The 13,738-nt window shown below is 46.3% G+C and overlaps 1 protein-coding gene across 1 annotated transcript in view; it reads left to right on the forward strand.

Moving 5' to 3' along the window:
* The window catches only part of Trappc9 (trafficking protein particle complex subunit 9), a 501,861-nt gene that overhangs the window by 143,804 nt on the left and 344,319 nt on the right, over positions 1 to 13,738 (forward strand). The window contains exon 17 of the mRNA XM_071602098.1: positions 5,283 to 5,407. Coding sequence (XP_071458199.1) covers positions 5,283 to 5,407 — 125 coding nt within the window. The remainder of the gene's footprint in view (positions 1 to 5,282; positions 5,408 to 13,738) is intronic.

Here is a 13,738-nt window from a genome sequence, read left to right on the forward strand (position 1 = left end):
AATTGGAAATTGGCTCTTGGAGTGCATCTTACCCTGTGTCTATTTTGAGAGGGCCTGGCTGCAGAGTGAGTTTTCTTATTTTCCCTTGGAGGGGGCAGGCTGGACTCCCTGTGAGATCACCATGTGGAGGTGGACATCCATGCACGTGGCCACATGGAATCTTACCTTCACATTCTCTCTGTTATTGGGGACACCAGATAGAGGTCTGCTCTCAGGTTTTAGGGCTACACCTTTACAAAACTTTTCCTGCTTATGTGATATTGCCTTGTACTTTGCAGATGCTAGTGGTGTTGGGAACGTGTTGAATTGGCCCAAGCTCATGTGTACATGCCATTTTCTGTGTTTATCTTTTCTGTTTACATGTCTGACCTTCTTTCTGAAACTATTTATTATGTTCTTGAAGTCTTTCATCTTGAAGAACCAGAGCTTCCTGGTGAAGGTGTTTGGTGTTGAGTTCTCTCAGTGCTGTCTGAAGAGTCTCTAGGTCTCCATCTCTCTTACACAGTAGTCCCACTGTGCACAGGAGTCTCGCTTAGCAGTTCAATTTTCTTAAATACTTGGAAGATGAATTTGTGCCATCTCATGACTTCCATTGGGAAATTAGCTCTTGGTCTGATGGAAATTCATTTGGATATTTCCCCTTTCCCCACTCCTCCAGACCCCTGAGATGTGTTTGTATCCTAAGGAACTCGAACTGTCCTGTAACTTTCAAAATGTCTTCATTGAGTGGAATTCACTCCCATCAGCTGAGTGGTTTGTGTGTGTGTGTGTGTGTGTGTGTGTATGTGTGTGTATATTCAAGAGATGTGCAGGCATCACCGTGATCTGAGTTTAGAACAAGCTGGGAACCCCAAAACATTGCATCTCTTCAGGTGGTTGGCCTTCACGCCCAGCAGCGGGGCAGAGGACGCCATGTTTGATCCCATCACAGCATGTGCCCAACACAAGGAGGGAGTCTCTGGGTGAGGCTGCCCCTGGGGGATGGGAACTGTCCATTAAGGGCCACTGTTTCTATAGGCAATATTTTTTCTTCCTTAAGCATATTCCAGAGTTTCCAGAGAATGAGTGAGCATGCTGCTTTCTCTGTGGAACTTCAGGATGAGTGTAGGCTAATTTTCCTAGCCAACTGCTTCTTTTGCTTTGGTTCTCTTGAGAATATTTTATGATAGCCACATGGCCTTTTTTGGGCACCCATGGATTTCATGAATAAATGAGAAAGCATCTTTGAAGTACATTCTACCTGGAACAGCATACTCTGACAGACTCCCACTGAGAGATTGTTGCCTCCTTTTGCCTTTGTAAATGTATTTTATTCTCATTTATTTAGGTACCTGTCACAAAAGAGAAAAAGGTATACTCATGCTTATTCATTAGTGACTCTTGAGGAAGTGTGCAAAAATGGACGTGGTCCCCAGGTGGATGGTTGCCAAGCCATAGCGGGGTCCTGAGCAGGCTTGGTGGGGTGTTTACTGTACAGTCCTGACCCCATGATGTACTGAAGAGCAACCTGGACTGGGAGCTCTTCAGGTGCTCAGTGCTGGGGTGGTTGTGCTGTGTCATAGCAGAGCCAACGGTCATGAGTTCTGGTTTTGGCCGTGCCTCAGAGAGACTGTAGTATTGAGCAGGTGCCTCATCTTTTCGGAGCCTCCACTTTCCCTTCTATGGCGTTGTTAAGAGGCTGTGTGCCTCACAGGGAGTGAGGAGTGAGAGGCCGGGCACCTAGTGCCCCATGCCGCCAAGCTAAGGGCATCCGAGTCACCATGTAAGTAGAAGAACTGGAGAGGATTTCCAGAGGCTGAGGAGTCCCCCAGCAGCCATCTGCACACTGGACACGGGAAGCAGGAGTGTGACTCAGCCCAAGTTCAAAGACCTCAGGACCCTGGAAGCTGATGGGGTCACTCCAATCCAGAGCTAAAGGCCTGTGAACACAGAGGGCCACTGGCTCAAGTCCTGGAGTCCCAAGTCCAGAGAGCCCACGGTTCTGAACTCCAAGGGCAGGAGGAAGAGTGTCCCAGCTCTGAGAGAGCGAGAAACCGCCTTTCCCCTGCTTTGTTTGTTCTGCCCAGGCCCCAGGCTGATTGGATGGTAGCCGCCCACGCCAGGTCACATTCATGCCAATCTCCAGACACCCCCAGAAGTGAGGGCTTGCCAGTTTTGGGTTTTCCTTAGTTTGTTTGAGTTGACACAACATTAGCTGTCCCCGTGGTCACCCCTTCCAGTGTGGCTGCTTTTATTGTGACCCTGTATTTTCTTTTCACTGCGTGTTCCTGCTTTCAGCTGTCATTCTTCTCCCTTGTCATCATGGCTGTGACATGGCTGAATTCAAGAGAAAACTATGAATTCAGCATTCAAAATGGTATTTCTGAATTGCCAAGAGGTGCTGTTAATAGGAAAATGGAGTACCATAGTGGTAACTCTGAAACTCTCTAAAATCTCACTTCATTCTCGCTGCTCCACAGGGCTCATACCGTCCACACGCACCCGCCATTCTGGTAAGCCCACAAATGCTTTGGTCCTTCCGCAGGTGCCTTCATCTGCTTTACCTTTCTTGGTCCTGTTTTCCCATTAGTTGGCAGCCCAACCTCTTCTCTATGCTGTTTGTGACATCCCAGGTTGGCAGAAAAAGTGGCCAAATGATTGAGTGTCAGCCCTGTCCCAGCTGGAGGGGCTCTGCCCCGGTATTCCCAGCGAGTTGTTTCCTGTCACACATCCTTCTAACTGATAACTCACCCTCCTTCTGCTGCCCTGTCCTACTCCACGTGGCTCTCCTGTGGGCTGAAGGCTCATGCTGGCTTCTGCCCGCACCTGAGCAGGACCCTGCCCAGTTCACAGTTCCCACGCTCCTCATCCTTCCATCTCCATTTGGATCAGAGAGCAGAATTCTGGTGTATGAGAAGGACAGAATGGTTTCTTAGTGTTTTTTCTGAGCTTGAAGACAGATATTTGAGTTTCTTTGAGATTCAAGGTCTGTGCCCAAAAGGAGGCAATTTTCTGATGTAAATCTAACTTTTTCGCAAAATGCCCATGTTCCAGACCCTTCCAGCTGCCGGGCACTGCAGATCTGTCTTTCCAAAGGTGCTTTTGCAGCGCTGATGGAGTCCCTAGAGGTGGCTCCCTATGCTCAGCCTGCCTGTGTGTGGAGCAGAGAGCAGCAGGGCGTGGCTCTCAGCACAGAGAGGTGCTGGAATGCAGGGGAAGGAGGACCTGCTTCAGTTAGGGCAGCTAGAGAGGCTCTGAGGAAGAGCTGCATCTGGATTGAGATGGAGATTCAGGGACATCTGGGTGAGCAAGGATGGTTGCCACAAAAGTGACAAAACATGGGGCAGAACAGGGAGTGACAAGGAACGCATTTGGGCACAGAAATTGTGAATTCCTGTTGCAGGGGCTGAGGGCTGTCAGAGCTGGCTGCAGCACTGTGGGAGCTGCCGTGTCTCTGGTCTGCTCTTCACTTAGTGTGCTGTTCTTGGGATCCCAGCAGGACTTCTGCATTCTTCCCTTTCCATCCTTCATCTCCATGATTGACAGTTTTTTTTTTTTTTAAATTCACGATTGCCCCGTGAATATGTCAGAACCTGTGCTCAGACTCTCAGGCTCTTGGTTAATCTCCTGGAATTTGCAGATACCTGTAGAGGGAAGTCCCTGCCAAGGTCTTGTCTTGGTCTTTCTCCTCTTGTGCTAGATCTTTAGCCCTGAGATTCTCCACTGCCTCGTGAGCGCTTTCCTGCTTGGACAGATTTCAGGATGACTTTGCCTGTGTTTTCCAGTTGGTCTCTGTGCCCAGTGGGTCCGAATTGCCTGAACTGTTGGTTTCAGGAGTAGGATCTCCTGAAGTGTGAGCTGCCGTGGGACATCAAATGGGCCACAGTTGCTCACATTTGATGCTTGAATAAAGGCCTGCGAGGCAGCTACATTTTCTTTGAACTTTCTCACGTGCTCACTCAGTCTTCCCGGTCATCTTCCATGGGCACTTCTGGAGGGAACAGATCAATTTGTAATTTTCTTTATGGATGCTCAATGTTTGATTTCTGCATTCTATTTTGAATATAAGGTCTAATAAACCTTTCAAAAAGACTGTTTTTAATTTGTTAAATGTAATTTAGCATTAGAAGATTTGAAGGCTCTAAACAGAGAGTTATTTAATTTTCCATACTTCAGATGAATATTGTTTGACATCCTGAAAATTGAATTACTTACGGGAATATATATTAGCAAATGATGTTTAAGAGAAGTTTTTTTTTTTTTTTTTTTAAATCACGAGCCATTTCTGTTATGCTTGGTTAGTTATAAGTTTTTCAAATACATTTTAGGCATAAGTCTTGGGTCTAAGTGGGAATTTGGAAATATCTGTTTTATATGAATTAAATGTAAATGCCCTTCATCTTATAGAAACTTTACTTTGTTTTTAAATTTTTTTTTTTTTTAGTTGTAGTTGGACACAGTACCTTTATTTATTTTTATGTGGTGCTGAGGATTGAACCCAGCATCTTCATGTACTAGGCAAGTGCTCTACCGCTCAGCCACAACCCCAGCCCCAAGAAAGTTTACTTTCTTAATAGGAAGTTACTTAGGGGTTTGTTTAAGACAAGTAACATTTAAAAATTGTCATCTTACCATCTCTTTCTACCATATGCTCTTTGATCTCTGCTGTTTGCTTGCTTCTTAAGTCAGAATTAGTGTTAATGTTCAACTCCTGCACAGGCTGCCTTGGGCTGTCTGTCCTTGGAGCCTTGCTGGCCTACAAGTCTAGCATGCTTGGCGCACTCACAGGTGTCCTTGCCAGCTGGTTATTGTTAGGGAGCTCTGGCTACTTGAAAGTAATGTATTAGAAAATAATCTCTTTATGTTATTTTTTAAAATATTTTTTTAGTAGTAGATGGACACAATGCTTTTATTTAATTTTTTATGTGGTGCTGAGGATCGAACCCAGTGCTTCACATTTGCTAGGCAAGCATTCTACCGCAGAGCTACAACCCCAGTCCGTCTCCTTATAGTCTTGAAAATAATAAAACTATAATTAAAATCTCACCAATTCAGCTGGGCTCCTCTCTTCAGTAGTTGGAATGAGAGGGCCTTGTCATGGCCTTGGAGACCTGTGCAGTCTGTGGCATTTTCTCCTGAGTAAGTGGGCACTTTGTAGAATAGTAAGGACAGAAATTAGAGTGCTCTTCCTGTTGTTAGCATTTTTGAAGAAACAAAAACCAAAAACCCCTACATTAAAAAACAAAAGCCAAAAACAAGCTTGAGCTCTGGTCCGACTTGTGACGTCTGTTCTTGTTTCCTAGATGGAAGCAGTGTGAGCGGCTTCCCCCTGTCCAGTCCTTTCCGACAAGTCGTCCGTCCCCGAATGGAGAGCAGGCCCTCCAACGCCCCCGAGGGCAGCAAGACTGGGGACCTCAGCCACCTGAAGGTGAGTGTGCCCAGGACAGGCTGCCAGCCTGGGGCCTGCAAAGCCTTCCCAGGGTAGCCTGGCTGTGCTGCTCCAAGAGGAAAGGCCGTGTGTGGCTGGAAGTGGCTTCTGTGTTTTCTGTCATGTGGAATGCTTTGGAAAGTGGTCTGGAGGAAGCTTGGCACCTTTTTTTTTTGGTGCTGCAAAGCCTTGTTTCTATGTGAGGGGATTTTGGTGGAATGAAGGAGGACAGTGGTGAGTGGACCATTTCCTGCCTCACTGGTCAGCATTGGAAAATGCATCATGGCGTGGTCATTCTGCATGGGTGTTCATCCCAGCTGTGGTGGTGCCTTCCATTTGTTGGTTTATAAGTACATGGGAACAGCTTGACTGTCCCTACAAAGTTGAGATGCTTGGGACTGGCAGGCCAGCCTGAGCAGAGACTGCAGGCTGTCAGGAAGGTGTGAATGGGAGCCATCGTCCCAGAGCCCACCCTGGAGAGCGAGCAGTTGGAGAACTGCAGGACTTGGAGCTGCTGCTGCTGGAGTTCGAGTGAGCATGTACTCCTGCCCAGCCTTTGGGGCTGCTGTTTACGGTCCTCATGCCAAAGTGTCAGGGCACGCTGACTGATGGGGCTGTTGGAGGAGCTTGACTGAGAGATGCTTGGATTAGTCACAAGGAACTGCACTGCAGGGCTGCCCCAGCAGGGCAGCATGGGTGGGGGAGGTGTTGTCTGAAGCAAGGTCTTGGCAGGAGGGACCCAGCCAATGATGTTGGTGGAGGTAGAATTGGCACCTCCTGCAGGAGGACCCGTAGTGAAGGCAGTTTGCTGCTCTGCATTGCTGTGCCCATTTCTGGTCCTCACCCAGGGGCCTGGGCATGAGGACAAGATTCCCTCCAGCAGCAGGGAGCAGAATCACACAAGAAAGAAGCTGGTCTGCTGCTGGGGGAGGCCTCAGGGTGCCGTGCCCAGTTCTCTACCTGCAGCCGCGCAGTCCTCACCACCAACCTGCGAGGCAGGGGCCATGTCAGCATTCTGTATTTTAGAGGGACACGGTGGCTTGGGCATGATAGATAGGAATCAGCCCAGGAATTTAGTGGCATAGGTATGACAGGCACCTGGCTATCCAGTGCATTCCTGTGCCACCCTCCAATATGCTGGCATGCTCAGGGATGGCACGCCCTTGAGGCGCTGAGGCCAGAGAGAAGTGCCATACAGGAGGCTCTCATGTTCCACTGGGAGATTTAGCACCTTTCAAGCAGCATTTTCAGGTTGCTTTCCTCATGATGGCAAGTGTGCATTATTCAAGTAGAAATTACTGAGTAGCTCAGAGAGATTAACTAATATGCCCAAGGTCAAGCAGTTACTAAGTTGAAGTTAAAACTCAGACCCAGGTGTGTCTGAATCCAAAGCTTGTGCTTTTTCCACAATACCATGCTGTCTCTTTACATATAATTTCCTAAGTTTCTAAACATTGTGGGATACAAAATCTCTATTGATTCAAACTATATTTATAGAGCGGTTGTGTATAAGCTTTTTGGCCTATCTGCCCTCAGTTTCCATTCTGTGAAAAGCAGATAATACAGCTCCTCCTGGGCTATTGTAAGGAGTTAAGTGTCTGCTATTAGCCCTGGTAGATAAGAAAAGCTTACAAAATGGCAAATCCAATTCGCTTCCAAATTATTTCTAATCTGTCCCAGTGATAGTTATAGAGACAGGGGATTTCTTCCTGCAAAGTTTAAGCATAAAAGCTTCAAAGGAATCCTTTAATCTGCTCAACAATTTCAAAACTTAATAAGAAATTTAGAAGTAAGCGATGTGGAGAGAGCCTGCTGCCTGTGGAATTCTAATCTCACACTGATGTTTGAGGCGCTAGGCCAAAGGAATGTTCCTTGAGGTTCCATGACGTGTTAGAACTTGTGCCTCTGTGATCAACATGTTCATCTGAGCCTCTGCAGCATTTCATCCAGTTTGTTCCTTCCTCGGATATCTAGTAAGCAACTGTTTCATGCCTATTCTGGATGCTGGGGCCATAAGAGAGAACAGAGTCCCAGAGCCACGTTCTGGCAGAAGAAACTGACAGCGAAGATAAATATCAGACTGTGCTAATGCGAGATGGATAAGCAGAGAAGAAACAGGGGCGACTGCCACTTGCTGTTTCAGGGAAAGGGTCTCCAGATGCCTCAGCACTGGCCCTCTGTGAGAGGAGGCAGCCCCTTTCCAGTCTATGTGACACTCTGCTGTCCTGAGGTCAGTGCATTATTTGAGTAACAGCATCACTGCCAAGTTGCCAGTTTTCCCCACTGTATTGTTAGTTTATTAAGGCTAAGGATGAGGCCTACCAGTCTCTGCATTGCCAGCCTATTGTGTGTGTGTGCATGTGCGGGGACACACACACACACACACACACACATTTTCATAGGACTTTCAGAAAATGTTGAATGACTGAATAAGAAAGAAAACTGAAGCCTTCTGAAGACTTGCCCTTCTTTCCTAGTGAGAGTAGCAGAGGGTGAGTCACATGTTACAGCTCATCCTATGGTGCCAAGGGCAGGGTAGCCTGCATTAGAATCTCCTGGCAGGCCTGGAAGCCAACTTGCCAGGCCATCCCCACAGCCTGTAGTCCTGCAGGTCCAGTGGGGCCTGGAGCTACATCTCCAGCAGGTCCCCAGGCAATGCTGATGCTGTGGGGTGGGGAGCTTTCCCCAAGGTCACTTCTCAAGAGAGCAAGCAGTTGACTTTGATCTTTTGTGAGACTGGCCTGTAGTGTCCTTAAGAAGACTTCTGGGCCTTTCTGATATTCCTCACAGAGACGGGCACATGGTAAGCTCTCTCTAGGTGCCCCAGTGGCAGATTTGCAGTACCTTGATTCCTGAGAAGGAGTTTTCATAAACATCTGTGATACAATTAAAATTAAATCTAGGAGGGCTGGCGACGTAGCTCGGTGGTACAGAGCTTGCCTAGCGTGGGCAAGGCCTTGGGTTCAATCCCTAGCACCCCAAACAAAACCAACAAAACAGAACAACAAAAAAATCTAGGCATTAAAATGCTTATTTGGGGGCAAGTCTAGAAATACCTGTGTGGGGAATCCATAAACCTGTCAGCCCTGCCCATCCAGAAATTTCCCCAGGCTAGGGGTAGTCAGCACAGCGCCAGGATTCTCAGAAACCCTCACGTCTTTGGAGTTTGTGACCCTGTTGCTGAGAAGTACCTGGTGGTTCATTTTCGGGATCTCCAGGGATTCTGAGGCACCTTCTTAGCGCCAGGCAGGTCTTGGGAACTGTCATTACAAACCATTTTGTGCCTTTGCATTCAACATGATTGATCTGCAGACAGTGGGGGAAGAACCAGACGGTAGGAGAAAATGTGTACTTTTATTGCATTCTTGCCAAATAGGAAAATTGAGTTAGATCTGCTATTCAGAATGACTGACAGAAAACAAATATGTTTGCTTTGAGTAAGGACATTTAGGTGACATTATTAGTTCCTACAAAATCCAAAGCAGTTTAGAGACTACATCAAACAAAATGATTCTATCTCTCGCTTCCAGAAATGTCACAATGGAAAAACCCCATGTTTGGCTTTAAGCAGACCTGGAATGACCCTTGCTTTTCCCCAGTGTTGCCATAGTGGATGAGTTACTTCAACGCATAAGTGAGCTGGAGGGGACCCTTGGTATACCCAGGGGACTTCCTACAGTGGGACAGGCCACACAGAACCCAGCATAGGAGCACGCCAGGCCTCCTGGAGCTAAGCAGACATAGGCCCTGTGTTCCCGCTCTGGTGTGCATGCTTCCTGGCACCTCAATGTCACATGATGGAGATGTTGGCCCACCAAAGCCCAGGCTTCACAAAAGCAGAAAATATCATCCTCTCATCTTTAACCATGCCTAGCAGAATGCCTGGCATATCCCAGATGTCCAGTAAGTGACTGTTACTACCAAAAGGTTGAAAGTTATCTTGCAAAGGAGGGGCCATCTACCCTCAGCTGACTGGTGGGAGGCACCTTGCAAAGAGCTGCGAGAGCCAACACCAGGGGGATGAGCTGCTTGTACGTGTTAAGAGGAATGGAGCCGAAGTGCGGCAATGACAGAAGAGGGCAGAGAGAGAAGGGGAGACCACAGTGCAGACTCCTGAGTGCAACTCAGAAGATCCAAGCCAGATAGCATGGCTGTGGGGCCATCTTGAGCCTGCAAGGGGCAGTAACCATGGCCTTCCCCGAGCCCAAGTTTATTGGCTTTGTCAGCCCAAACTTGAACATCCTGGGTTTTTTTCCTTGCTCTGTCTAGGAAGACACAAAACAGAATTACCTGATGTCCATCTCAGATTAGATAAAAGCTTTCCTAGGATATGGAAAATCATTACTTTATAAATAACAGCCCTGAAGAAAGATTGAAGACAAGAAATAGAAATAAGGAAGCAGATATGGGACTAGATGCATAAAAAGCATTAAAAGCTGTAGAAAAGGCTTTGGCCAACTTTGAAAACAGTTCCATAACTTTACAAGATAATTATTTTATATTCCTAGTTTGTTAAGCTTTTTTTTAAACCAGGAATGAGTGTTAGATTTTCCTCAGTTGCTTTGTGTGTTTTGAGATGAGCATATGGACTTTCTATCTTAGTTTGTTAACATGATGACTTTCAAGGATTAATTGCAGCATGTCAAACCAACCTTGCATTCTTGGGATAACCCTTCCTGGTCATGATGTAGCATCCAGCCTCAAAGCATATGCAATGCTTAGGAATGAATCTGACAGAAGGTGTGAAGGATCTGAGATAGTCAGCAGGGAAGACGATCAGGGTCTGAAAAAAGACAGGAGGCTGTTTGTGGGGAGAAGAGTGGCTGCACTTCACTGGTGTCTCTGGATAATATAGGACTATTTTTGGGAGAGGATCAGCACTAAGAGTGTGGAATGCCAAGACTGAATGCAAGATGTGGAAGGTGGTGACTCTGGCACCTCTGAGGAGAATGTGGGGAAAGTGAACAGGAGTCTTGAGTTCTTGCTGCATTGCCCAGCCCTGTCCCAGCTGCGCGTCAGGCTGGCAGTTAAACAGACTTGAACAGGGCCCCTGGACCAGGGCTCTTTTCCACTCTCATTATTTTATTTTCATTCTCTTTGATTCTTAAAATAGTTCATGTAGTGCATTCATGAATTAAAGTCTCTTATTTGCAAACAGCCCATGAAGTGATAGTCTTCTGAGAATTTCTGCTTAAGTTCTTAATCTTATAGTTCACTCTGTTTCATAGCATTTGAACAACATGAATTCTGTATTAATGAGATTTCATAACAGTCTCTTTATGACTGATGTTTTTAGTGAGGTATGTTTTTGATCTTTGTAGATATTGTAGTTTTGGGTTCCTAAAACTAAAATAAATGAACACATTTACTGTCGCCTTTAGGACATGGTCCTGTGTATCGTGCAGTTTGAACTGCTTCCCTTTGATACCTTGTGGGTTGTCAAATGAATTATCCATGTTTTTGGGACTCTCGGTGTCTTTTGAATACTAGTGATATTTTCTTTAACCCCTGATAACACCAAGAATTTTCAAGGTCGTGTAATTTTGACATTAGAGTTCTAATAATGGAGACTTCATTAGTTACTACTTAATACAATCCCTTTATATCTAGGTTGGGGATTCCTATACAAACGTCGTCCTTCTTTTTTGATTTGCTTTTAAACTGACATTTCTGTAGATGATTTCTGAATTCTTCAAAAAGCTCTTTGTATCTGTTATTATTATTCAATCTTTCTTTTCTCAATGGAAACTTCTAGCATCTGGCTCAGATCCTCAGCGTTTGTGAAATTATTTTCTCTGGGATCATCTGTGAACTTCTTTTGATGAAATCCAGTGGTGTTTTTCTCACTGCTCTCATTCCCTTTTATCTTTTCCCCAAACTTGAAGCACTGGATACTGTTCTCTTCTGGGTGCCCCTGTGGTCTCCTGCTTGGTGTACAATGAGGTCTCCAGGTTTTCTTTGTGGTTTTAGTCCTTGAAGCTTCTTCATGTTGTGCCTCACGTGACATCCTTTATCCATCCCTGGCACCCATCCAGCTCACCAGTAGTTGCCAGCCCTTGGCTCCAGTCCCAGACCCAGCTTCCCACTGCCACAATGATGCGACCCCCAGGCATGGGCACCTGGCAGGACCATGGTCGCCTTCTTGCTGAGCAGCCCTGTGAAGTTGGGAGGGCAAGGGCATTTCCCACAGACCGTTGGCAGACACGTCCCACTGCAGGAGTGGTGTTGACAGAGACTCATTCTGGAGTGCAGTTGAATTGTGTAAAACAGTACTCTGAATGGGGGTGCATCTTGCTGGACCTCATAATGAGCATGCACACGTGAATACCTGTGTGTGAGATTGTTTTTCTCCTAAATCAAAATTGAAAACTAACTATTGTTTTGTAACTTGCTTTATTCAATTAGTGCTAGTCCATGTTCTGTTCCACTAATTTTTTATTGCCTATAACGTGCAAATAATATTAAATGGCCTCTTTGGCCCCCAAGCAATACCAAGTATGGTCTAGCCCAGATGCAGTCTGGGCCTCTCCTTGCCTGCAGTTGCTATCGCTCAAGGTGGTTTTAAGCTGTTGACATTCTTTTTTCGGGGGGGGGGGGCAGGGAGGTGGTGGGGGTGGGCACTGACTTGTGGAAGAGACCAGGCCAGTTCTCCTGTGGGTTTTCTTTCCTTCTGGATTTGTCTTGTTGATTTGTTCTTCTGTTCCTTACACTGGAAGTTTTACGTTAAGGTTTTATGGATCCAGATAAGAAGTTTTTGCCTAGCATGCTGCACAGGTGAGGTTGGAACTTCAAGTTGTATTTCCTCAGAGATGCCTGGTGTCTGACTGTCCCACAATTGGTAGGACGAGGAGGCTCTGAACCCAGAACATTCTGGGAGCTGGTCCTTTGACAATAACCAGTGCATCACCGATGCCTCTAATGGCTTTAAATCCATTGTCAATCTTTGCCTGGTTCCAAAATGTCATCATAGTTTTATAAGATGATGTTCTCTCTTATTTCTCCTGTCTTTATAAGGTAGCTTTCTCTTACAAATTAGGACTGGCAGCTCTGCTGCTGGGCTGTCTGGGTGCCTGTAAGTTACCTACCAGAAAGACAGAAACAAGTGTTTCCTCTTTTCACTTTCACTTTCTAATTTCAAAGTTTCTTCACATAATCCCCACCCCCCACCCTTTTCCGGGTAACATCGTGGACTCATGGGGTTTTGTTGATCCATTGTTTTAATCCACTTACAGCCGTCATTCTCGTGGCTCAGATTGTCGCACTGAGGCCGGAGGAGCTTTCTTAAGCTGGCTCTGTGTCCTTTTGGCATGCTTGTTCCTCTCTGAGAGGTTCACCGCTTTTAAAAGAGAGAACGGGCCCTTTTCATCTTAGACCTGTAATGTGTTGATTTCGCCAGTGGAAGGAGGAAACTGAGGCTTAGGGCAGACGTTTTGCAGCAGTTAATGCATCTAGTGAGTGGCAACACTGTGGCACAGACTCAGGCTCATCTGACTCCAGTCTTCTCCATAGCTCTGGAAACGTCCGCCTTCTCCTCGGTGCCCTTCCGTCTGCCATCGCTCTGACGTGTTTCAGACAGTTGGTGCCCCCTCTCCTCCCTGCCCGCTGGGCACTGAGCTCTGCATTCATGCCTGCCCCAAGCGTGCCTATCCTCCTGTCCCTGAGCTCCATCCTACCCCTGGCTGCTGTCCTTATTCTTCCCTTTTGATCAGTTCTAGGAAGATGATATCCACTGGTGAGGGGGTGGGAGTAATTGCGTAAGAATGTCCTGAGCAGCAGAATGACGCAGTTCAAGTGTGACTCTGTTTGAATTAAGAATCAAGAGCTGTCATCCGACAACATGTGTAAATAACAGTGAGATATGATGTTTGAAATTAGAGCTGCTTTGGGGAACCCATGCATTCTGTGTGGAGCACACAGTAGACACTGCAGAGCGGGTGGGAAGGGGCTCATCTGTTTTCTGGAAAAGTTTAAAGTAAAATTTGTCAAATTGCAACTGAGTGTTTTTAAAAAACTAACCAAGGCATCCTTGGAAAATTCCAGGACCCTTTTTCTTAAACACAAAGCTGGATGAAGAAGTGAGAGGTGTTTATCCAGGCAATGGAATATAGGAACACTTCTCTTCAGAGACTTAATCTTTAGGAGTATACAAGGCCCTAATATTAATAAACCTTCCCCCTGAAAAACGCTGACTTTTTATAAAAAAAAAACTGTGAACTAGTCCACCATACAAATTGCATTCTAGTCTCCAGTGTGTGTTCCTCAGCTTAGAGGAAGCAACTGGCCCCAGGACTGGAAAGTTGGACCGCTTGACAGCCACTGCTTCAGCAGCAC

This window comes from Marmota flaviventris, chromosome 15, assembly GCF_047511675.1.
Source record: "Marmota flaviventris isolate mMarFla1 chromosome 15, mMarFla1.hap1, whole genome shotgun sequence".
Lineage (NCBI taxonomy): Eukaryota > Metazoa > Chordata > Mammalia > Rodentia > Sciuridae > Marmota > Marmota flaviventris.